Consider the following 26041-nt stretch of genomic DNA (forward strand, 5'->3'; position numbering starts at 1 on the left):
GCACAATGCGGAGGCCACTATCTTTCGGGTCTCAGGACAGATTCTCCACTGCAAAGCACGAGGTGCTGGTCAGGGAGAGCAGGAGCATCATTCACATCCTTTCACTTTAAGGAATTAGGAAGTCTTCCAATTCCAGGAGCACAAGGGGACATTGCGGAGACCGGGGACAACTGGCCCATGATAAGTTTCTTTAATCACTTACTGCATCAAATTCTGACAATTGGATGTTGGAAGAACATAGATGGTCAAGAAACGAGGTAGACAGCTGCTGCTACCTCAACCCTAAACGAAGATTTATTCGCTCATCTATGTACTCTGGGTATTTTTTATACTCTAGTTCAATAGCAATTTCTTACAGTTGTATTTGTAATTGTTTAAACTTGGAATGTGGATCTTTTATAAAAGTGATCGAAATTTTGGAGTATATTGGTAATTTATTTCTACATATTTTTATCTTCTCTACAAAAGGAAAGGAAAAAAAAAGAGCCTAGTCCACTATTCAGATATTAATAGTAATGAATCATTAATCAAAATCATGACTTAAAATATAACAGCATTTGAGTAATTACCACCCAGGTAATAGAATCTTCTTCTAAGTCATTAAAATTATTTGATCTGATTTAAATGAAGAAACTGAGCCAAAAATAGTTAGATCTCACTTCCTTTGTCTAGGTCTTGAGATAAAATAAGCTCCCTCTCCCATGTTTCTAAAAAGAACAATTTTAAAAAGAGCAGCAGGGGAAAACCTACTTCTGCTCTTTGACAGGCAAAAGCTGGTGAAATTGTAACAATGGTAATTAATGTTACATCTCTCCTAACACAACAGTGCTCTCAGCTCCTGTCCTCTTCTGCCATATTTCTGTGTCCTAAAAAAATCTTTGAATAATTCTCCTGCTAAAAGCCACATCCATCCTGAGGGGGAGGATGGCAGAACCCATTATAGAGTATTCTAATAATTGTTTCAAGATTTTTTCCGGTCAATTCAAATAATAAATAGTATTCTTTTTTTTTTTTTTTTTTTTGAGATGGGGTCTCATTCTGTTGCCCAGGCTGGAGTGCAGTGGCGTGATCTCGGCTCACTGCAACCTCCGCCTCCTGGGTTCAAGTTACTCTCCTGCCTCAGCCTCCTGAGTAGCTGGGGCTACAGGTGCCTGCCACCGCGCCCAGCTAATTTTTGTATTTTTAGTAGAGATCCGGGTTTCACCATGTTGGCCAGGCTGGTCTTGAACTCATGACTTCAAGTGATCCTCCCGCCTCTGACTCCCAAAGTGCTGGGATTACAGGCGTGAGCCACCCCACCGGGCTGAGGTTGCCAATTCTGACAAAACAATCGTAACATTTTAGAACTGAAAACTGTCTGAGATACCTAACCAATATTTTAAGAGGAGGAAATGGGGGATGAGTGAAAAAGCAATGTGTCTATATGTGTGAATTAAAGACTAACGATCTGGAGCAGGCTATGCACTGCAGACACTATTAACAGAATGGAGTCCACATAAATAAACAAAGGTGTGCTCAAGGTTAAAGGGAAAGGCAGCAAATTTGTTTGGGGAAGAGCAGGAGTTCATGGTGGTCACAGACATAAGAAGAAATGTAGTTTTTCACTGGAATGGTATCTTTTCTCCATGATGCTTTTATTTTTTTGTGTGTAATTTCTCACAACTGGAAAGCATTTCAGCCCCTTCCCAGTCCTCAGAGGTTGACAATTTTTTTCTCTCAGATTCAGGCACAAAGGCAGCTCTGCCACTCACCATGTGTCTGCCTTTGACTTTGTCATGTTGGGAAGACTCAGGACCCCACCTTCTTTTACCCACAGGGCCCTCTGTGCCTATGAAACTGAGGTGGTCCCAGCAGTCCTTGTGGACGTATCACAATCTAAAATTCAGGAATAAGAAAATCTACATAGGAATCTCTGCTTCACTCATCTGTGAGACTCCTCCAGGCTAATTTTCTTTGGGTCATGTGGTAATGCAAGAGAAGGTTGATTCTATAGCAACTTCTGAGCACAAACTTGGCTGCAATATGTTTCCCCTTTTCATAGTCATATTTCCCAGGATTTAATGGGATGTCTCTTGGGAGGCAAGAAAGAGAATGTGCCACTGTTGAAAATCTTAACTACTGAATGTTGAAAATTTCAAGTTCTGCACTTTTGGATATTTTAATAAGTACCTGGCTGGTGGATTTGCTCACCCAGAGATTTTCTCTGTCAATCTCTGTCTCTCTCTCAACTTCAAATAATAAAAAATGCATAAATTATAAAGTGAAAAATATCCAAACAATCCTTTCTTCTGTAGATTTTCATTAGGCATATTTCAAAGGGTTACTGATCATTCATTGTGAACTACAGACTTCAGATCTGTATCCATCCTTTGGAGATAGAAGATAAGTAGCGATGTTATTGGGTTTCTGGTTGTGTTTGTAGTGCATCAAGTCCAAATTATTAAATATTTCCTGCCAATTCTGGAAACAATAAAATAGAACAATCTATCTTTGTCCTTTCACTGTAAAGCCCTGAAATTAAAGTAGTGTGACTTTGTGATGTCCTTAAGTGCTGAGGATAGTAGTTCATTAATACGACTATGTGAATTACACTTGGGGGTGGGAGGGGGCGCTGTTTCAGAATCCAGCCTCTTTAGAAAGCAAAACAACAGGACACCAGGACGGCAAGCCAAACCCAGGGCTCTTCAGAGAAGACCACGATACAAGTCATCAATGACAATGAGATAGCCTTGCTTTCTGCTTGTTATTGTCTCTCTGGCCACCACGGCTGGTGGCGCTGATTAAAGTCTGTAGAAGTCCCTTGCTTTGCTCTATATTTACACTGGGAAGTGCAAGATGGCCTCTCTTGGCAAGGCATCAAATTAAATTCTAAAAGGAGGCAAAAAATAATTTTAGCACAGGGTCAGCAGTTGGGTCTGTGTTTGTAAGTGTTGTTGGGCAAAATGGCCATATGGCAGGAGGGGAAATCAAGGTACAAGTCAGATAAGTCACCTTCCCAAGGTGACCTGCTGAGCAGTAGAGCTGGGATTCCAGGCTTTGTGTATTTGCACATGTCATGCTGTGCTGCCTCTGAATTGCACTTGAGATGTGGTGTCTAGGCCTGGTCTTGCGTAATATCCTGGCCAATGTTAGGAAAACACTAGTCCCTCTGAACCATGGTAACAATGCCTAAAAGGTGAGGATGATGACACTTACCATGCCTAATTCAAGAGTTTATGGTGAGGATCAAAGGAGATTATGTGTTAGAAGTATTTTATAAAATATGAAATATGAGAATAATGAAAAGGGTCTAAAACAATATAAGAATAAAATAAATGTCACATTGTCTTACAGCGTGTTCTGTATGTTGCATTTGGAATGTGGCATCCTTAGTGGTGGTTCAGTAGTTTCTTCTTTTCCTGTAATTGCAGTGATGAGATCTAGGGTCTTGCCCAGATATACACTCAATTTTCAGCACAGTATTTTATAGATGGAATAGAAGCACACATCACCATCTATGCAAGAGGCCTTGGAGGTAAACAACCTGAGGCAGTATGTGGACCTTCCCGGATGCTAATAGAGCAATTCTTTAAAAGGCACTTATGACATGCTCAGGGTCATTTGAATACAGATTGACTATTAAATTGTATTAAGGAACAAGTGTTGATTTTTTTCCCGGGGTGATAATAGTATTGGGGTTCTATTTTACAAAATGAGTTGTTTCCCCCCTGAGTTGCACCTTCTGAAGTATTTTCAAAAGGGCATCTTTGAAATAATTTATTTTTATTTGAGATAATCTAGGAGAGGGTCTTATTAAGGGATGAAATAAGACTAACCACATGTTGAGGCCGAGTGATGGCTATGTGAAGGACCATTACACGGTTTTGGCAGAAAGGGCACAATCCAGCCTCAGTTTCCACCCTGAAAAGGTGAGGATGATGCCGCTTACCATGACTAGCAGCTCATACATGGCATTATGTCCTTCTATTAGGAAGCCCAGGGTAGCAGGTTGTCTTTCTGGCTTATTTTAATTGCTGTTGACATTCCTTGGCTAGATCCCTGTCTCCCTATGTGTTTGCAAAATGGTGACACTCCTCATTTGTCAGCTGAACTACTTTTGAGGAGAGAAGCTTTTGACTACCTTAAAATTTGGTTTGGACAAGAAAGGCAGGCAGGCCAAATGTTCATCAGTCCCGTTTCTTTACCAGTTTTCAGGATCAAGAATCCACAGCTCAGCGCAGGGCTGCTCTCTGCTGCCCTCTGCTGCATGGGACTCTCCACAGACACCCACTTGATCAATCCCTTAAGTTCCAGTGGGTTCCCAAGCTTGTCATTACACATCACTTCTTTTGTTTTTCTCCTCAGAGGTCTATGTTTTGAAATACAGTGTATTCTAAACAAGGCACACTTAACATTGATTTACTTTCCATTTTAATTAACAAAAGACATATACAACTTCTGAGCAAAACTTTTGATCAGAAAAGAAAACCAGCATTATCAGAATAAAAATGATGTTTTTCTTCAGTTTATAGCTGATTAGGTAGACATATTTTTGGTTCGACTTATGCAGTGTTGAAACTCATGATTAACCTCCATTACTATTCTCCATTATCACAACCAGAGGGGCTTTCCAGGCTGTATTCTTCTTCAATCTCCTATATTGGCTTTGCATTGAGTGGAAGCTCAGCAAACCTTGTTTGATAACTGAATCCGTGGTTGCAATGGGGATGCCCTTGCTGCAAGGCCACAGGAAGGAAAGCTACTGAGGTCCTGCTTCCAGCGACTCTAGGGACCAGCACTACTGCGTTTCAGGGTTTTGTACGATTCAGTAAGCTCTCATCCCATTTTCTCAAACAGCATGCATAGGAGTTGGGACATCTTCCAATTTTGTATTCTTGGCTTCGACATTTGTTCCGGCAGCGGGCAGTCCCATAACCACATATTCTGTCCAATTCAAATTCACTTCTCACTAGATAACAGGATATGGCACTGTGATTAATTGCGCACTGGCACCAAAAGGCAAGGCTTTGGCAGAAGGTGTTTTCGGAGGGGGATAGAGAATGTTAGTGCATGGTGGTGGAGGTTTTCCTGCACCCCCATCCTCCTCCACTTTTCTACACGATCGACTTGACCCTCTGATTCCCAATGTATTTGAAAATACACATCAGTCCATGCCACACCTATTTTCAAAATCCCTACAACAGTTTACTATTGTTTTTTGATTAAATCTCACCAAGCCTCTTACTGGGTCTCCAAAGCAATCATGATCTGATCTTGGGCCACTTTTTCAAACTCATGCTATTCCACTGTGGCCCTCACTCTGTCCATGATACCCTCGCCAGCCTCCCTTCTGTTCCGTGTGAGCTAACTCTTTGCTATCCTAGTACCTTCACGTGCACTGTCCCCTCTGCCTGGAAGGTTTTTCTTCCCATACGTGGATTCTTTGAACTTTTATATCTCAACCTTAAGATCCCAATATTGGGCATATCTTTCTCTGTCTTTTCATGTATTTAAATGCCCCAAAACTATTTTTCTCCCTATGTATTTGTTAGTCTTTTATATTACTTATCACAAGTTGTAGCTATATATCTATGTATCTATATATATATAGAGAGAGAGATACATATATAGAGAGGGAAAGAGAGAGATACATACATACCTAAATATAGATATAGATATGTGTATATGTATGTATATTTTATTGTTTGGTATTCTCAATGGAACTACGACCTCCCGACAATGAGGCCCATGTTTATTTATGTTGCTTACCATTGTGTAACTGGCACTGGGAACATAGCCTGTTTTCAGTAAGGACCTGGTGAGTGAATGATTGGATAGACTAGACAGGAGGAAACTAGAGTGGATGCAAGTAGAGTGGAGGAAACTAGAAAGGAGCAGAATCCGGATTGTTTGGCCCTTGGCCCAGAGCAGTTTTCAGGAGACATGGATTTAGTTTCTCAGTCTCAGGGTGTGCTCTCTGAGGCTAAAAGCAGCTTTGTAAAGCTCATTATCTCACATGCCACACTGATAGGATCTCACAGAGATATCAGGAAAAGCCAGAAGCAAGGCTGATGGTAGGGAGGACAGTGTAAGGTGGACGGAGAGAGCCTCGCTGGAGAGGGCTTTGCATGAGGTTCTCTAGCAAACTCAGCAGGAGCCAGGCTTGGGGGAGGGTGTCAGAGGAACCCCGAGGAGAGGAGAGTCAGAGCTGCAAGTGGACCTCTTTGCAGAGGTCGGGGCCCAAGGGTCCTAATTTCACTTGAGCCCTGAGTCCTTCTCCCCTGTTGCATCTGTTCATTTTCCACAAAGCAGCGGGGCAGGAGAACTGAAACGGGCTGCTAATCCTCACACCAGGGTTTTATGTCTTTCCCTCGTTCCGGTAAAGAGAAGCCTCCTGTTTCTGATGCTTAGGTGTCAAGATTCTTTGTCCAGGATGTGGGTGGGGACTAAAAGGAAGTTCGACCAATTCTTGTGTTTGATAGGATATTGAACGGGTTTATATTTGGAATGGCCCCACAGTGGGTGACGAGGAAAGACTGTTTTGCTGTAACCTTCATTCAAAAGCAAGCCCTTGTGGTCACAGTACAAGGCAATGAAGAAAGGAGGGAGGTGGGCTGCGATGTGTGTCATGCTGAGCGAGTGTGGAGGTTGGGCAGCAGATATGTGCCTTCTGACCTATCTGTGGCAGGCCACTTTACAACCTGTAGTTATAGGAGGAAAAGAAGGACAACATGCTTGCTCAGGGAAAACAAAGCTTAGCATTAAGGGAGAAGAAGAATAGACTAGGAAGAGAATACAACCTTTAAAATGTTAGACTGTCAGTTTCAAGCGAGCCCTCACAGGCCATCTATTCAGAGATGGGAATTAAGGCTCAGAGAAGGAAAGTGACTAAACTGAGGTCACACAGCAACTTATATGTCAAAGCTGGAACAAAAACCCAGTGGGTGTGTCTTATAGTCTGAGTAAACAGAATGCGAAAGGGAGAATACAGTCCATACACTGAGGCTGAAAAATAAATACATCCTAAGCAATAAATACATTCCAGGGTAGTCTACACTACACTAGTTTCTTTCTTGCATAAGCAATTTTCCTTCTCTGCTCTATAGATCCAGAAACTCCTAGACAGGTCTCAGATCTTAGTTAATGTAGAAGTTTATTTTGTCAAGGTTGAGAGCACACCTGTGACACAACCTCAGGAGGTCCTGAGGACATGTGCCCAAGGTGGTTTTGATATAGTTTGCTTGCTTTTATACATTTTAGGGAGACATAATACATCAACCAATACATGTAAGATTTAATTTTTTTTTTTTTTTTTTTTTTGAGACAGAGTCTCGCTCTGTCTTCCAGGGTAAAGTGCAATGGCATGATCTCAGCTCACCGCAACCTCCACCTCTCGGATTCAAGCGATTCTCCTGCCTCAGCCTCCCAAGTAGCTGGAATTACAGACATGCGCCACCATACCCAGCTAATTTTTGTATTTTTAGTAGAGACAGGGTTTCACTGTGTTGGCCAGGCCAGTCTCGAACTCCTGACCTTAAGAGATCCGCAGACCTCAGCCTCACGAAATGCTGAGATTATAGGCATGAGCCACTACACCTGGCTGATTTACATTGGTTTGGTCCAGAAAGGTGGGAATTCAAAGTGGGGGGCGGTTAGGGGGGCCTGCAGCGGTACAGTGGGAGGGTGTGGCCGGGGGCCTTCCAGGCTATAGGTAAATTTAAACATTTTCTGGTTGACGATTGAGTTTGTCTAAAGACCTGGGATCAATAGACAGGAATGTTTGGGTTGCGACAAGAGATTGTGTTGTGGAGACCAAAGTTGTATCATGCAGTTGAAGCTTTTAGCTAGCAGGCTTCAGAGAGAACAGGCTGTAAAATGTTTCTTATCAGACTTAAAGTCTGTGTTGATGTTCATGCTGGAAAGTATCATGAGGCATGTCTGACCCCCACTTCCTTTCATGGCCTGAACCAGATTAAATTTAACCAGATTAAATTAACCAGATAAAATTTTAAGAGCCCTGGCTGAGGAGGGAGTCCATTTGGATGGTTGGGAAGTGGGGTTAGAATTTTATTTTTGGTTTACAGCCCCCATCCCCAGTCCTTGTGGGTATCTGAGGGGTTGACAGTGTGTGACAGCCAAACTTACCCAAAGTAGGGGTGGCAGGAGAGGAGGCGGGCAGCGCATGTCATTCAACCTCACCCACTTCTGCCACTTCCCTCCCAAATCCTCTTCCTGCTAAGGGTCTTTCTCAGAATTAGACTACAGAGACCAGTCTGACCCAGTCCTCAGCAGTTCAGTGCAGGTAATGGCAGCCAGCTCTGTGGTGCATTCTTGGGGATCTGGAGGGATCCCTGACCCAGGCTTTCCATCCCAAGATGTTCTTTGTCTTGGGATCACAGGTTGAAGAAAACCTGTTCTTTGATAAATTGCTACCATATTTTGACAGACCTGGAACATGCTCATAGCAGAATTTCACAGAAGTGTCTTTGGGAAATGACACGGGAAGAAAGAACAAGGAAGAGTTAACCTAAACAGGTACCCTCTGAAAAAAATCATTAACCCATCTGAATCACAGCAGAGGCACAGCCTGGAAGGGGAAAAAGATGGGTGCTGAGTGTCTGTCAAAGCCCCACAAAATTGACTGAGCAGCTGGGAAGAGAAGATCCGATGGCCTTTATGAGTCAAAACAATTGGTTTCGTCCCAGCACTGCTAGTCTTATTAAGCAACTCTAAAAATCTTATTTTCTCTCACTGTACTATAGAGAATATTGCTCAGCTTGTAAAAGAAACTGAGCAACATTTTGAGACTCTGTCTCAAAAGAAAAAAAAAAAGAATGTTGCTCAGCTTGTAAGATTAGATTATGTGCTCTCTCATATCCATTCCAAATAGATAAGAAATATATGCTTCTAGGGACATAGAATAACGCAGGAGTCAGAAGATTTCTGACCTCTTAGTCTAACTTTAAAATTTGCTTAGCAGAGTTCAAAGGCACCTGCTATTTGTGTTGTCAGTAATTTATATTCTTGCCTACTAAAATCACTGCATTCCCTTTAATCCTAATCATCTGACTTCATATGAAAAGTTGCAAAATTTAGGAGGATGAGTAGGCATCCATTCTGTGCAGAGTAAAGCTGTTCAGAAGGAAGAGGATGGGGGAAGGCATCTTATTCTACAAAATCAACAATGAATAATTACCTCTGACCTGCAATGGAACAAGCATGGCTAGTAAGTCCTCATTGCTGAGGACTCCATGAGGAATTGTTACCGTGTGTGGCCAGGGGGCCAATGACATCCAGGACTCCTGATCCCTACGTTTCTTTTTTCCTCCTTGAGCTAGTAAGCCTTGTGGCTGTAAGGTGCATACAAGGACTGCCACGTACTGCATTTTACTAATGGACCCAATGAAAACAAAGAGAAAAGGGCTGGGATTGAATAAGGTTATTCCATCCTTCAGGATTTATTTTCTAAATCAAATGTTTTTCTTCTCCACCTGTCATCCCCAGCAACTGTATACATTTCCAGCTGAGAGTCTCTTTTTACCTGGAAGATCTTGATAGAATAGAAGAGAAATGGCTAACAGCAGCACAAGTCTCTGCATAATGCTGGGGCCGCTGGCAAGAAGCAGACGGAAGTTGGAGGGAATCACCCCAGGCAGGAGCGGGGCAGGTGTATTTATGGGCAGAGGCTGTACCTGCTCCTGATTACTGAGGCTTATCAAAAGGCAGCGTTCCTTGGTGAACACTCACCAAGGCACAGTGTGTGTGTTTGGCGGGGGCGCGGGGTGTTGGGGCTACAGAAATGTCAGCAGGGCAGTGTTGAGGGTGGGGAGACAGGATTAGCATAGGTCAAGTCCAAGTCACTTCACTTGCTTCCTTGAATCATTTCTGAAGCAAGAATTGGATTAGATGATTTCTAAGATACCTTCCAGCCTTGACATCCCTCGATTCTGGTGAGACGACTTTCTCTTCCGTTTCAGTAAGTTTCAGTCAGGAGATTCTTGTTAAAACGGTGGTGTGGGTAATGGAATCGAAGTCCATCACCCCCAAGACCTCTCTGAAGTAAACATTCAAAGAAACACACAATGTCAAGGAGAAGAATGGCATGGAGCATGGGGAGGCCATAAATGCGTGAGGGTCCCAGCACATTTCTGTGATAGAAAGCGTGTAGGATGAGGATGACACGTGACAACAAGGAATACTTGATGGTGGGCATTGTCCAAGGGTGGGATGTGTAACCACAGAGCATCAGGCTGACTTAGGACTTGGGTGAAAAGGAGGACAAGAGTGAGAAGAGAGGTTAAAAGGAGACGATTTATAGGAATGCTGTGTTTCTAACAATGGCTCCAAATGAAACATAACCTTCCTCTTTAACCTTCCAGAGAGCATATGCCCTGCCCTCAACCCCGGGTATATGCTCCCTGGATTTAACCCCAACCCCACCCCAGGCAAAATATAACTCTTAAAATAAAATAAAACGTTTTAGAGAAAGCAAAAATATCCAATCTTGGAAGCTGACATTCTTGACTAAGCTCTCCTCATTCTAGAGCACAGATTAAGCAAAACCTGACAGAAATACGTTGCTTGTACATCCTAAGCAAAATCTAGCAGTCAGTGTGTCTTCCCCAGAGTTCTCACTTAGGGGAGAATGTGATAGAAAACCAGGTCTCCTTACAGGGTAATAGAATAGAATAGAAGATCAGAAATCACAAACTGTGCCAGTTTGGGTGCTCCATGAAGCATATATCAACAGGAATTAGAAAGGAAATAAATTTACTGGGAAATGCCTGTGAAAAATAAAGGTGGGCCAGGTGCAGTGCCTCATACCTGTAAATCCCAGCACTCTGGGAGGCTGAGCGAGGGAGGAGGATCATTTGAGCTCAGGGGTTTGAGTCCATCATTGACAGCATAGACAGACCCCATCTCTACACAACAAGAAAATTAGCCAGGGATGGTGGTGTGTCCCTGTAGTCCCAGCTATTTGGGAGGCTGAGGCAGGAGGGTCTCTTGAGCCCAGAAGTTCGAGGTTGCAGTAAGCTATGATGGCACTACTGCACTCCAGTGTATGCAATAGAGCAAAACCCTGTCTCTGAAAAAAAATAAAATAAAAATTCAAAATGAAAAGATGGAGCGGGGAGGGAGTAAGATTGAGTAGGGAAAATCTTCAGAAGGTGATGTCAGTTAACACCTGTGAAAAGGTTTGGAGTCGGGGGAGCCTCAGACTGCAGTGCAGAAAATTTCAGCATTGCCAGTGGGGAACCCCAGTGCAAGACTGTCCTACACCAGCAGACATGGCCCAGCTCTAGTCCACAGTGTGCCTATTCACTTACTGGAAGCAGTCAGGGCGAGAGTGGTAGCCATGGGAATCCTGCCGCAGGTTACATATATGCAGCAGGTGGAGGCCGTTGGATACTCTCCCTACAGCAGACACACAGCAAGCACAAACGTGCAGGAGCCATGGGACCCTCCTAGCCTGCCACATGTTAGGCTTTAGTAATTTTTGATGTTGGGCCTCAAGGGGAAAAAATCAGCTAATATTCAAGGTCATCTATGTGACCAGGATTCTGAAGAAAATTAAAAAATTCTGATGATAATAAATATTCAGTAGCTCTCCAAAAAAAAAAAAAAAGGAATTCATATACAGGGACTGAATAACCAAACTTCAAAAGAAATCCTATATCTTCTCAGGAGAAAAAAAAAAGCTTTTTTGCTGAGTCCGTATAAAGTATTTCAGAGTTCTGGTTTTGGTAACTACAAGTAAAAAGACTGAAAGTCACTACTTTAATTCTTAAAAAAAGAAAAAAGAAAGCCAAATAAAAGGAGAAATCAATGACTTTTCTTGAACCCACTAGGCCACTGAGGTCTCAGGGCAAACCCATTGCCTGGAAATCTGGAGTCACAGCTGAGACGAGCTAACCCGGAATGGAAGCTCTGAAACCATAAACTAGCAGGGACACATACGGTAACTTTGACAACTTGCTGGAGGCTGAACGTGGACATTTAGGAGAGTGAAAAACTACTAGAGACCATGGTCAAAGCTCTACCTTCTCAACCCCTGCTATCCTGGGTTTTAAATCCAGGAAGCCCCCAAGGTTATCATGGTGAAGAGCCAGAATGGAAGCCCTGGTTGCTCTGAAAGACGTGAAGAGTGATATTGTGAAACACGTCCAGAGGATTCCCCATAACAAAAGCCTCCTCCTCTGCAGGAAAAACGGTTTTACTAGAGCCGTATCCCACCTGGAAGGGAAGACGTTTCCCTACTCCAGCCCCATCTGACCTTCCTGTCTCACTTGAGGGATGGGGGTAGCTAAGAAGTTCTTGTGAGCCGGGCATGGGGACTCACGCTTGTAACCCCAGCACTTTGGGTGGCCGAGGGGGGCGGATCACAAGGTCAGAAGTTCAAGACCAGCCTGCCCAATATGGTGAATCCCCATCTCCACTAAAAAAAATTAAAAATCAGCCAGATGTGTTGGTATGCGCCTGTAGTCCCAGCTACTTGGGAGGCTGAGGCAGAAGAATCATGAATCCAGGAGGAGGAGGTTGCAGTGAGCCTAGATCGTGCCACTATACTCCAGCCTGGTGATAGAGATTAAAAAAAAAAAAAAAAAAAATTCTCTTGGCGGTCACAGTGCAGGAACACAGGCCCAGGTAAAGATGAGATTTACTTATAAGACTATAGAATGCTTCCTTTTCCCCTGCCTCATTTTTGTTTGTCCCTTGCAGCTGTCTGAGACATAAGATCCTTAATATCATCCTCAGGTTAGTTCCATTCAGCCATCGCCTCCATTTGCAGGCTGGACCAGGTCCCAGTATCATGTGGATAAATTGACAAAGATCAGGAAGTCATGGATTATATGCTTAAATGAAGATTCTAAATTCCTCAGCAAATTCCTGGTGGTTTTCCTTTGAGTTGGAGAAGTCTTTCACGATTTCCGTCAGTTCGGATTTTGACCAAGACATAAAGGTAATTAAAGAAGGCAGACACAGTTGATCTGAGGACCTAACTTTAGAAGGCATTTTCCTAACTTTCTTCTCATCTTCAGAGTAGAAAGGCAGCTGAGTGAAGAGGTTGGTGGAATCAGAGTAATTAGGCAGAGGAAGAAGAGAGAGAGGAGGAAAAGAAGGAGTATTCAGAGTTGAGTGAGTCCATGTACAATTTTTTATCATCACTGATTAAGTGCTTAAGCTTTTAATTTGCCTTTTGCAAAGAGTCTTTAAGAAAGGCAAGTTTTGATTTGCTTAGTCTTTTAGAAGCCTCTGCATGCCAATTAAAAACATATGTCATTTTTTTCTGAGGCATTTAAGATCACTTCTCTTTCAATGTAGCTTATAGATGAATAACTGTTTAGGTTAAAATTTCTTCACTGTGACCACCGTAATTCTAAGTTGTCATTAGGAAAGTTTACACATTTATTTAGAAAAACACAGCTTCTGGGTTCATAATTTTTATACATGAACGTAGCTAGAGTCCCAGATGGAGAGGTTCCAGACTACTTGGATAAGGACGAACTCATGATTCTTTGTCTTCCCCAAACCCTACCTTCTTAAGACCTTCTGTTGAACCCAGTTGAGCTTCTGTTGGATCCAGACACAGAGAGAAAGCAGTGAGTATAATGGGCTCAGCTGGTAACTCCATCTGGTTACTCATTGTCCCAGGAACCACCATCAGGGCTTCCTTGGGTCCCTCTTCTGACAATAGAACTGTTAAAAAATAAACTTAGGCACACAAACATCTTAAAGTTTTCTTTTGAGCAGGTATCAATTTAAGAATAGGGCAGGCTCCAAGTCACAAGTCTTCTGGGGCTCAGGCAAAGAGGCACGAGGGAAAAAAAGGCTTTTATAGGGTGAAAATAGAAGAACGGCAAATAAAACATTTAATTGGTTAAAGTGGAGTAAAAGCCTTATTCGAATCATTCCAGTTGACAGTCCCTTGTCAGAGGTTAGTTGGTGGTTTCTGATTGGTTAAAGTTTTCTTTTACTATTCTAACTAAGTTGGGTTTTAGTTTGTTTATGTAGAAACCGAGCGCACTGAAGCTCCCTCAGTCTCAATGCCTCTCATTTAATTATTTTAACAAGAGAAATATTCTGTGTTCATATATTGGAGAATTTAACGTTAAGGTGTCAATTATTTACAACTTGATCTATAGATTAAATATAATCCCAATCAAACTTTTAGCAAGATATGTTGTCGATATTTCCAGACTGATTCAAAAGACCTAGGATCGTCAGTACAATACTGAAAAGAACAAGGTTGGTAGGTTGGTGGATGATACGGTTTGGTTGTGTCCCTACCCAAATCTCATCTTGGATTGTTGCCCTCATAATCCCTACGAGTCATAGGAGGGACCTGGTGGGAGGTAATTGAATCATTAGGGTGGGTTTTTTTCTGTGCTGTTGTCATGATAATGAGGAAGTCTCACAAGATCTGATGGTTTTATAAAGGGCAATTCCCCTGCACACGCTGTCTTGCCTGTCACCATGTAAGACATACCTTGCTCCTCCTTTGCCTTTTGCCATGATCGTGAGGCCTCCCCAGCTGTGTGGAACTCTGAGTCCATTAAACTTCTTTTTCTCTATAAATTACCCCATCTCAGATATTTCTTTATAGCAGTGTGAAAATGGATGAATACACTGAACTTACACTATGTTATATCAAGACTCACTATAAAACTGCAATGATGAAGGCAGTGTGGGAGGGGTGAAGCAATAAATAAATAGATCAAAGAGATCAATAGAAGAGAATGGATAGCTCAGAAAAGACCAAAGCAGCTGCTGTCTATCAAAGAAGCAAAGGTAATGTAATGGAGGAAGAACAGTCTTCTCAACAAATGATGCTTGAACAATTAGATTTCCCTATGCAAAAGAGAAGGAGAGGGAAAGAGGAGAAGAGGAAGTGATGAAGTGGGGGAAGAGAGAGAGAGAGGGAGGGGGGAGAAAGAGAGAGAGAGAGAGAGAGAGAGAGAGATGCCCTACGATGGGGGAGTGATTAAACAAACTGTGGTTCATCCATAGCCTGGAATACTGCCCAGCAATGAGAAGGAAAGAGCTATTGACACATGCAGCAACCTGGATGAATCCTCAGAAAGTGATGCTGACTGAAAAAAATCAATCTAATACATTCCATTTATATGGTATTCCTAAAAGGATAAAATTGTAGAAATGGAGAACAAATCACTTATACAAGGGTTAAGAAGGAGGTGGAGGTGTGAGGGAAGGCAGAGTGGCTTTGAAAGAGTAACATGAGAAGTCCTCCTGATAATGGAAATGTTGTGCATCAGTGTCAATATCCTGGTTGTGATATTGCACTATGGTTTTACAAAGATGTTACTGTTGAGGAAAATAGAGTAAAAGATCTGGGTACCTTTCTGTATTATTCTTATTTTTTTGGAACTATATAGGAATCTACAATTATCTCAAAATACAAAGTGTAACTAAAACATCCTTTCCATAAAAGGGTTATTGATTATAATAGAATTAAATCTATCGACTTTGAAAAATTAAAGGGGAGGTAAGGCAAGATTTCTGAGCCAGCAGGAAACCAAAACTAACTCTTAAGCATTGGAAACATGACAGGAAATTCTTACTCAAACTGAGTAATTGTCTCAGTCCATTCATGCTGTTATAATAAGATCTCTTATACCGGGTGATTTGTAAACAATAGAAATTTATTACTTAGTTTTAGGGGCTGGAAGACCCCTAAAAGATTTGTTATATCCTGAGGACCCAGTTTCTGCTTCCAAGATAGCATCTGGTTGCTCAGCCTTCATGTGGCTGAAGAGACAAACTCTGTGTCCTCCCATGGTGGAAGGAGCAAGGCAGCTTCTTTCAACCTCTTTTATAAGGGTGCTAATTCCATTCATGAGGGCAGGGCCCTCCAGGCTTAATCACCTCCTCAAAGGCCTCACCTCTTAATCACCACAGTGGGAATTAGGCTTCAGCATTAATTTTGGAAGAACACATTCCCACCGTAACAGTAATTTTGAGGCTTAGAATCAGAAGGTAAATTGTCAGCCAGTTCCTAGGAAAATAGTAGGTAGTGATTTGGGGAAGAGGATCTAAATCACTGGAGTTACTGAGAATCATAGAGGTATTTACAACCCCCCTGCCTGTCAGTAAATTTTATCTCAGATTTACGTGGAGAGAACAAGTCTACAGGAAATATTTAATCAGTCCCAATTAAAGACATGGAGTCATGACGATTAATTTAGACAGGTGAGTGTGTGACACATAAAAGTCCTTGATAAATGGACTGCCTATCCATCAATTTGTCGTTCATGTAGCTATTCATGTAAATGTGTGCTCATCTATGTGGGCATATGGCACGATGGTAAAAAATTTTTTAAAGTGTGCTCATTACCTATTCATCTTCTTTCTACCTCACTTTCTCCCTTTTTTTTTCTTTACTTTTGTTTACTTCTTTCATCTCAATAGGTTAGTAAGGCCCAACTGGCTGAGTACAGGCTAGAGATTTGTTGATTTCTAGTCTCTTCTAGTCCTCTTTTAAGGAAAATATCATATGGCTTTGGGAAAATTTCTTTATCCCAGAATGATAGAAAAACAAACCAGGATGGAGGGAGCATCAAGGTCAGGCAGTGTTGTTCTTCTTTCTAAATGAAACACTTGACAAACCGAGCAAAGACAGTCATTTATATTTATTAAAGTGTCTGCTTACAGTAGAGGCAAGAGTAAAATGAAGCTAGGTTATGTATGCGTCTCTGGAAACCTAAATCTTCTGCATCAGTCTGTAGTGTTCCCACATGTCTGGATGGTCCGACAGCATTTCAGAGACTTCTGGCAGAAAGAAGTAAGTTCTTCATTTTTCTCACAATTGTTCTTGCATGTCCCTCTAAGTTTGTCGCATTTGTCATCAAAAAATGCATTCTTGGCTACACGAGGGAAGGAGCCATTTGGATTAATTCCCTTTTCAGACACGCGTGTTTACCAGATACAGTTGTATGACTAGTTGGTGAAGATTTTTTCACAAGCTGTCCTAGTGCCATATTCTACCGGTCGATGAGATGGTAGGGGACCTGATTTTTATCTGATATTTCAGTCTTGTAGTCACACAGGGTGAAATACCAGAAAGAATACATTTGTCTTTCAGCATTTGAGACCAAGCTGTGTAGGAGCTTTGGGAAACCTAAGCTATGGTTCTAGGATCGAAATCTGTTGGGGATAATTATCAACTGGTTCCCATAAACACTCGCAGAGGTGGCTCCTTTTCCCAGTGCACTCTTAGAGGCTGCTACCTGGTGAGAGTAGAGCAGGAGCTGAGACTGAGGAGATAGCTCCAGACCAGAGCAAAGGAAGGGATAAAGATACAAAAAGAAAATGAGTTTACTGTGCTAGATAGAAACTTGCTTGGAAGGCTCAGCCTGATTTCTCCTCCATATTCCACCAAAGCATCGACTGTGGAAAACTTGTGCTTTAGAGAAGGAGGGTGCAGCATGTTCGGAATGCTTTTCTAAGATTTTCTCTGTTCAGTTTGCATAGAATTCCAGTTCCCACCTTAGGGCTTTATCAGTAGCAGTCTCAAGAGCAACCTGCTTCAAGTTAAGGACAGACAGCACGTCTTACCAGGATCAACATTTTAGAGTTGCCCAATTTGTGTATACATAATGAAGGCATCAGATGTACAGAGATTGCATTTAATGTCTATACTATAATGTACATATATTTAATGTCAACATATAAAGGTGCCTAATTCACATCTACGTAAAACTTACAGCCAGATGGATGAGTGCCAGCATTATCCAGGATGAGCACATCAGTTCCTAAGTGAAAATACTCCACTATTTCAAAGCTCGATGAACTCTCGCTCTCACTGCCAGGGGTCTATGTTCTCTCTGCCTTACTGTAAGGCAGATACTAATATACTATACTATAGACTACAGTGTGGCATTCAGATAAAATCTTTTGGTTTAGTATAGTATTATAGTATAGCTTAATATATACTATAAAAATACTAGTATTATAGCATATACTAGTATAAAAGTGTATACTATAGTATTATACTAGTATATATACTATACTATATACTAGTATATAATACTACTAGTAATAATATACTAGTATAATATAGTATCTGGCCGGGTGCAGTGGCTCACACTTGTAATCCCAGCACTTTGGGAGACTGAGGCGGGTGGATCACAAGGTCAGGAGTTTGAGACCAGCCTGACCAACATGGTGAAATCCCATCTCTACTAAAATTACAAAAAATTAGCCGGGCATGGTGGCACGTGCCTGTAATCCCAGCTACTCAGGAGGCTGAGGCAGGAGAATTGCGTGAACCTGGGAGGCAGAGGTTGCAGTGCAGTGAGCCAAGATTGTGCCACTGCACTCCAGCCCAGGCAACAGAGTCTCAAAAAAAAAAAAAAAATATATATATATATATATAGTATATATACTAGTATAATACTATATAGTATATAATACTAGTATAATATTATACTATAATATAATATTACATTATACTATATTATACTATACTATACTATAATAATATTATAGTATAATACCATATTATAATACTAGTAAATAATTATAGTATATACTATGCTATACTATAATACTATACTAAACCAAAAAGATTTTCTCTAAATTCAATTATAGTATAGTATTATACTATCGTATATCTAATAGATAATTATTAGGTTATCTAATAATTATATAACAAGTGTTATGTAATGATAGATATAAGAATCTATAATTATATAATAATTATAGTAAATAATTATCTATAATTTTATAATTATAGTACTATCTAATAGATAATTTTATAGTTTTAAACATCTTTTTTTGACTAATTATATAATAAGTATGAGTGATCTGAAAAAGATACCTCTGGCCAGTTTTCAACGTGCACATCAAAGCCAGTGGCCTGAATACAGCATAGGTCACGGTGGGTCCTATATCCTCGTGTCCTGACACAGAATCTCCTCTCACAGGCTTGTCACAAAACAGACCAGAGCTATGAGCAGCTGATGTGAAAAGTTGAGCATTACACATGGGATCGTATATCACTGGCATCTGGCACAAACTGGGACTTACTGTGGGCTCTGAGAATCCCTTTCTTTAGGTCTCTGGAGGCTCACATGAGCCTAGTCTTACGCCTTCATTTTGGAGAGGATACAATTGGAGCCATTGGAGATTCTCGGGAGCAGGAGAAAGTGAAGAGAGTTTTGATATGGGAAGGGCGTCTTTAATGCCTCTTACTGTGGCAAGAGAGTTGGGCTCCTGCCCTGGCTTTGTTTTGGTTATCTATATGACTCTGAGAAGCAGCCCATCTGAGGCACAATTTCTGCATCTGTAATAAAATTTGTAAAATGGACCTTCAAACCCAAAAAGATTTTCTCTAACTGCCATTAAATTAGAGGTAGGATAGAGTTTTCCTTAAAGGCACTGGCATTGGAAGACTAGATGCATTTTATGTGAAACTCTCATCACAGTACGTGGCTTGATGATATGTGATTAAGAAATGGCAGTCCAAGTTATGCTGCTTTACCTGTTGCCATGACTGGCATGCATGCATAGGTGTCTCTAAGCTCAGATCTTTACCTCTCTCTCCTCCTTACCTGTCTCAATCTCTACCATAACTATATTTTGAAAGGTTCATAGACTGCTATCCTTGTTTTTAATTTTTTTTCAATTTTTGTTTTTGTTAGTGAGCATGAGACTGGATGCCAAAAGACATGTTTCCTGGCCTTCCTTTACTCTTTCAAACCTGTGACAGCCCCTCCTAGATAAGAATGTAAAATGCAAAGGAATTACAGAAGAGGCGTTGGGGGATATCACCTCTTGTAGTAGATGGGGTTGATCACACCCAGGCGTTCACTGAAGGGGACCCTCTCTCTGGGACACCGCCTCTGATCACCTTCCCTGTAAAGATGCCCATTTTACCTGGGGTCAGAAAGAAGAGCACAACAAAGAGAAAGAGGAAAGTCCTCATGACTGGGAGCGTCTTGAGAGATCAGCGCCGTGTTCATGAGGAAAGAGCAGCAAACATCCGCATTTATACATTTCTCCAGACCAAGTAACATCTTGATCAGTGAGGCTTATCAGAAACGAGAAGATTTTCATGCTCTGCTGCGCAGAGCCCAGCCAACCTCAGTGGGTGTCACTCAGTCTACAGCTCATCATTTTTTCTGATTCTGGAAAGTTTTCAAGAAGGAAAGTGGGGATGAAGGGAGGACAGAGTAAGGCAGACACAGAAAAAGTAAACAAATCTGGAGTCCAGCAGTTTGATTTCTAATCCTGGCTGTGCTTCTGAACAGCTTTTGGTTTACTCATATGTAAAATGAGAGTAATTATACAATATCTCAATGCTTCAGTTAAGAGCTGATGAACCATAGTGAGGTGGAATCTGAATTCCAGATTCAGTCTTTTTGAGCTTTGCAAACTTGGCAAAGGGCTTGAACTAAGCATATATTTGTTAAAAAGTTTGAATCTTGCTGTATGCTGCACGCTTTTTGTGCTGGGTCCTGCCACGCTGCCCACCTGTATAATGGCGCCGTTGGCATAGCAAGGGGCTGGTAACCATCATGCCTTGCCCTAGACACTCAGGGCTTAGACACTCAACTCCAGTCCTTTGCATATTCACAGCCAGGCCACTGTGGGGTGGATGGTTGCTGGAAGAGGATAGTAAGGGGGAGGCCAGGTGGGGCCCAGGGTGCCAAAAGTGAGGGACGAGTGGCTAAGAATACTCCCAGGAAGGTGAAAAGGGAAAGGTAGTCTGGAGTGCACATAAGCCATGCTTCCAAAGTCCCAGAGCATGCTCCACAGTCCCATCAGACTTATTTACAATGCATATATTCAAAGGTAAAGTTCTTAAGACTTTCAAAACAGTGACTGCAGAGCATTAAACCCCAAGTTAAGGCAGAGAGCTGTGACTGCACTGGGCATTTACCTAGGAGGTTGGTCCTGATGCAGGCTATACAAAATGCCTAAAAGCTGAACGCCCGGAGAGTCGGCCCTAGCCCCTATGTATACAGGCATTAGCTTGGATTCTGAATCTGAATTGTTTGCAAGTCACAGCAGCAACATAAAAATGACTGCCTTCCTGCATAGGTCAGAAAAGGTTCATGGTGAATTAATGAACTTGAAAAAGTGTTTACAGAAAACTTAGGTTCAAGGCTGAATAGAGAGAAATGTGCAGGTAGTACTAGTGATAGTAGCCAGGAACTCTGCTAAGTACTCTATATACCTTATCTCAGCAAGCCTCTTAAATGCTCTGTGACTAAGTACCATAATTATATATTCATTTTAAGGGTTAGGAAACTTGAGGTTCATCAAATTAAGCAACCTATCCAAGGTCATATACTTTGTAAGTCGTATACTTTGTAGTCTATATTTAAAATTTTTTCTACTTTACATTACAGAAATGAAGAACAGAACATCACGTAAATATAGGCAACAGGGTAGGAATAAGCAGAACTTATTTGAGGGGAAGATGGTATAAATCTTGCTTTTCATTCCACTTTTTTTGTGTGTTTTTTTGGTGTTTGTTGTTGTTGTTGTTGTTGTTTTGAAACAGGATCTCGCTCCGTTGCCCAGGCTGGAGTGCAGTGGCATGCTTATGGCTCACTGCAGCCTTAAACTGCTGGCTCAGGCGATCCTCCCACATCAGCCTCCCAAGTAGCTGTGACTCCAGGTACATACCACTGTGCCTAGCAAATTAAAAACATTTATTTATTTATTTATTTATTTATTTATTTATTTATTTATTTTTGTGGAGACAAGGTCTCACTGTGTTGCTCTGGCCGGTCTCAGAACTCCTGGTCTCAAGCAATCCACCTGCCTTAGCTTCCCCAAAAGCTATGATAATAGACATAAGCCACACATCTGGGCCAATACCCATTTCCTTAATGAATTTAAAATATGCAGTAATTATGGCTTTGGTGTGTGAAGTGGTATCTTACAGGAAAGGGGACTCAGAACTAACTGGACAAAATGATTGCTGCCCCTCCTTTTCTCCCTGTGATACTTGTAGACAATAAAAATGAAAGCTAGAAAAGTGAGAGTTCACATTTACTGAGTTCTTACATGGTACCAGGCCTCCTTCTAAGCATTCCACATGTTCAAAACACTTCTGCGTTATAATCATACTAGATTCTTACAAAACCTTGAGAGGCAAGCAGAATTTGTGAGTGGGTTCTTATCTTCTCCCAGAAAACAGAAGCTGGAAGAGATGAAAGGAGTCACTAGCTTCCAGCCCCTGCATTAGTATGGCAGAAACTAGCATGGCCTCTGCTCTTTCAACCTCTAGCCTGGTGTTCTTTCCACTACACCAGTTAGGCTACCCAAAATAAAAGGCTTTCTGGATGCCAAGGGTTGTTATCCATGGTATCATCCCTTGATCCTGGGAAATGGAGCATATAATTGTGCTTTTATTGATTCGCTTCACTGATCAAGAGCATCTCCCCATTACTTTTAAATAAAAATGAGCCTCTCGTTTGGGTCTTCTCAAGGAAATCCCAATCTCTATTCTGAAGAGTCTTCCCTAAAAGATGGCCCTGATCAGGAAGACATTTTATTTTGTATTTGCCGTGTTCTTCGTTTTGGTTCAACAGCCATCAGGTAAATAAAAATGGATGGGATTTCGATTGGGCAGATTATAAAGCCTGATGATTCTTCGATGTTTGACCTTAATGGTCAAGCTCTCATGGTGCCTGTCATGGGAATTTCTTAGACCTACAGTGACATTTTCTAAGAGCAAACTGCATATAGTATATGTTTTTTGTGATTTGTTTTTGCTGGTTACCTGAATGCTGGCCTTGAGAAATAGAATAAAGATTGCAACTCTGTGATCTACTGCCTCCTGATATACCATGTCACACGTGGAGTTGGGAATGTTTTATACAGTGTTAATTCCTGTGTTGATTTTAATCTTCAAAATGTATTTTGTTTTGAATTTAGGGTGCCAGGCAGGACTTGAGTTTTCTGAACCATTTCCATCAGGTAAGTTAAAGATCTTCTATATAATTATTTTTTCTCTTAGGAACTCTGGCTCTGTTGGCTCTCTCTGATGTCTGGAGACAAAGAGGGGACAGAGATAGTGGTGGAAACAGAATTGTCTGAAAAACCAGTTCACTAACTTGTCTTCTTCTCTTTTTCTTGTTCCAAGGATAATATTTGGATATTTTTGATTTCATAGAAAAATATCTTTGTGACTGGACTGTAATTTGGCCATAGAGATTTGGACTCAGTGGCTTTTCCCACTAGCTGTTGGTGTTCACTAAACCAAGTTCTTAGATTTAGTCTTGTACCAGCCAATTAGCACTGCTCTGTGAACATGCCTGCCCATCTCTTGCAAGCTCTGCTTCTAAGTCTGGTAATAATATATGTCACAAATGCATGAGGTTAGTTGACGGAAGCTCAAATTAAAGAGTGAGGTTGCTTCAATGAAAACTCAGCACCATTGCAGAAAAGCTATTCATAACGAATAGCCCCCAGATCTTTTTCTTTGAAGTCATCTTACACAGAAAGAAAGCACATTGTAAACAAAACTAAAAGAAATATTGTAGACAAAGTTGAAAAGCTTTTAGACAGAATTTCAAAGTGAGAAATATTAAGGTTGCTACTAGTACTTGAGTGTTTGCTCTGTACTAGGCATCCTGTTAAAAACTTTTCACAGAGTTTGTCATGTAATCCTCAAAACACTCCTATGTGGTAGGTATTATTATAACAAAAATATTTGCATATAATATTCCATTTGATCCCTAAACTGATTTAAAAATGTAGTCAGGTGCTTCTCGAATGGCCACTGGACAAATGAGAATGTGGACCTTAAGAACCTGGCGATTACTAGGCCCAAACAAGAGTTGAACCTAAGTTTCTTAACTTCATCTTCGAGGATCTTTTCAAAACCACAATATACCCCTCCCATTTTTGTCTAGCAAACTTCACAGTCATATCAGGTATGTATTTTTATAGTTCTGTAATACGTGTGTCTCTTTGTCTGCCTGTGGTTTACTTTTGATCCCTGCAAGATGACAAACACTTGGAGAGTAGGAATTGTGATGATCTGTTGCTTAAAAATTAACTCTCCCCAACTCCCTACTGCAAAAGGCAGGAGCTCTTTTTGAAAACTCTGGGCTCGTTCTTGAAAATATTCCTTGTAATCATACACACGAACTCTCCCTTTTTTTGGTGGTGTTTCACATGTTCCCCATTTCTAGACATTTCCTGGAAAGCTCCCTCAGCAGCTGTTTCTTGGCACAGGGAGGTTTGCTGTCTGTGAGTCGTGCAAGCTCGGTCGGGGAAAATGCAGGAAGGAGTGCTTGGAGAATGAGAGACCCGATGGAAGCTGCAGGCTGAACTTTCTCTGCTGCAGACCGAGGATGTGACAAACCAGACCAGCACACTTATGGCCGTAGAAGCAGGCCTGGATATTCAAAGAAGTTCAAGAGAAGTTATGTGGTTTATCCAAATCACACAGTGAGTGAGTCTCAGAATCAGTCTCATTTCTTTCTCTCTTTGTTTTATTTTTTTTTTATTGCTTATTTTTAAAAGATGACTTTATTATTATTATTTTTTTTTTTTGAGATAGAGTCTCACTCTGTCACCCAGGCTGGAGTGCAGTGGCTCGATCTTGGCTCACTGCAACCTCTACCTCCCGGGTTCAAGCGATTCTCCTGCTTCAGCCTCCCAAGTAGCTGGGACTACAGGCTTATGCTGCCATGCCCTGCTAATTTTTCTATTTTTACTAGAGACGGGGTTTCACCATGTTGGCAAGGCTGGTCTCGATCTCCTGACCCTAGGTCATCTGCCCGCCTTGGCCTCCCAAAGTGCTGGGATTATAGGCATAAGCCACCACACTGGGCGAGATGACCTTTAAAAAAAACGTGTACCTAGTATCTGCTCAGTCAGATACCACTACTATATATTTGTAGAGTACCTTATAATTTATGAAATATTTTCCATACTTCTCTCATATGACTCATGATTACCTTACGAGGTAGGTTTTATTACTCCTTTTTATATTTGAAAATATTGAGGCTCAAGAGGCTGTCAGTTCTTCAGAGCCACAGCTAGGATCCAGTAACTGGTGTGCACATTGCTGTCTTGTTCTGTGTATCCATCTGTATGTACTAACTATGTTAATGGAGTAATAACTCTATCAAATACATTATTTTTATATTCACATTGTTTCTTGGTTTGCCTAAATACTGTCATTCATTGATTCTAGTACTTATGGTGTATGTACCTGTGAAAGAAAATGATTAGAGATTAACTTAAATGTTCAACACAGAACGTACATAAATGGTTGACTCTATAACTTTTGCCTTGTGAAATAAAATCCAGCTTCACAAAATAAAGGTCAAAATTACCAGCCCTATGACCAGTGACTTGAACTTGGTTACTTAGTTTTAACGTATGAGACTAAACAATGTTTTGTTTAACATTTGGGCCTATTATTTGTCTCTTTGTGCTCAAATCTGTTCCTTGTTTTTTTCTGCGTTGCTGAGTAAAATGGGAACTGTTAAATGCAAACGACATTTTCTAGGCTTCCTGACTTCTGGCTGGTTTTGGTCAATGTAAGTGTCTCCTAGGAGAATGGGAGACTGAAGAAGGGAGGGCAGTGTGTATCTCTCCCCGACCCCCTCTCTTCTCCAGCAGCGGCTCTTCCCGCTCAGCCAAACCCCTGCTTTTCTGCCTTCTGCTCTCACTTGGCAGTCCCACCGCAAGTTTAGCTTCTGCCAGCCAGTGCTCCTCCCAGGCTCACACAAATCCTTCCGTTTCTCCTCAAACCTCAGGGCAGTGGGAGATTTCAGCTGTGACTATCAGTAAGTTTGCCTCATTGCTCCCGCTTTGCATTGTCATCTTTTCCAACACTTTATCCGTACGTATTAAATTCTTTCTTTGGAACTATCCATTGGGGGAAACCTTTTAATGCTTGATTGATTCAATTTTTAGATTCATTCTATTTACATATGAACCACTGTTCTCCAAAAGAGATTTGAAACACAGCCCTCAAGAAGCCTAGAGTGTTTCCTACATTTATACAAGAATTACCCCAGGGCAGTGGGAAGTAGGGTATTTGGTCTTAAGAGTCCAGTTCACAGTA

General features: G+C 41.4%; 3 protein-coding genes across 3 annotated transcripts; 1 reads left to right on the forward strand and 2 right to left on the reverse strand.

Moving 5' to 3' along the window:
* Nucleotides 1-4481: 4481 nt before the first annotated feature.
* On the reverse strand, nucleotides 4482-9627 carry LOC693962 (beta-defensin 104A). The gene is made up of 2 exons (XM_001083286.5): nucleotides 9521-9627; nucleotides 4482-4948 (listed from the first exon to the last, which is right to left on the reverse strand). The coding sequence occupies exons 1-2, from the start codon at nucleotides 9576-9578 to the stop codon at nucleotides 4788-4790; spliced, it is 219 nt and encodes a 72-aa protein (XP_001083286.1). The 5' UTR covers nucleotides 9579-9627; the 3' UTR covers nucleotides 4482-4787.
* A 6986-nt stretch (nucleotides 9628-16613) lies between these two features.
* On the reverse strand, nucleotides 16614-19962 carry LOC106999672 (beta-defensin 106A). Its single transcript, XM_028852322.2, has 2 exons — nucleotides 19876-19962; nucleotides 16614-16862 (listed from the first exon to the last, which is right to left on the reverse strand). Exons 1-2 carry the CDS (start codon nucleotides 19922-19924, stop codon nucleotides 16714-16716), a joined length of 198 nt encoding a protein of 65 aa, XP_028708155.1. The 5' UTR covers nucleotides 19925-19962; the 3' UTR covers nucleotides 16614-16713.
* Nucleotides 19963-22439: 2477 nt separating this feature from the next.
* LOC100423698 (beta-defensin 105A) lies at nucleotides 22440-25315 on the forward strand. Its single transcript, XM_077944826.1, has 3 exons — nucleotides 22440-22551; nucleotides 22891-22936; nucleotides 24200-25315. The coding sequence occupies exons 1-3, from the start codon at nucleotides 22482-22484 to the stop codon at nucleotides 24318-24320; spliced, it is 237 nt and encodes a 78-aa protein (XP_077800952.1). The 5' UTR covers nucleotides 22440-22481; the 3' UTR covers nucleotides 24321-25315.
* Nucleotides 25316-26041: the final 726 nt, after the last annotated feature.

The sequence above is a fragment of the Macaca mulatta genome, chromosome 8 (assembly GCF_049350105.2).
Source record: "Macaca mulatta isolate MMU2019108-1 chromosome 8, T2T-MMU8v2.0, whole genome shotgun sequence".
Classification (NCBI taxonomy): domain Eukaryota; kingdom Metazoa; phylum Chordata; class Mammalia; order Primates; family Cercopithecidae; genus Macaca; species Macaca mulatta.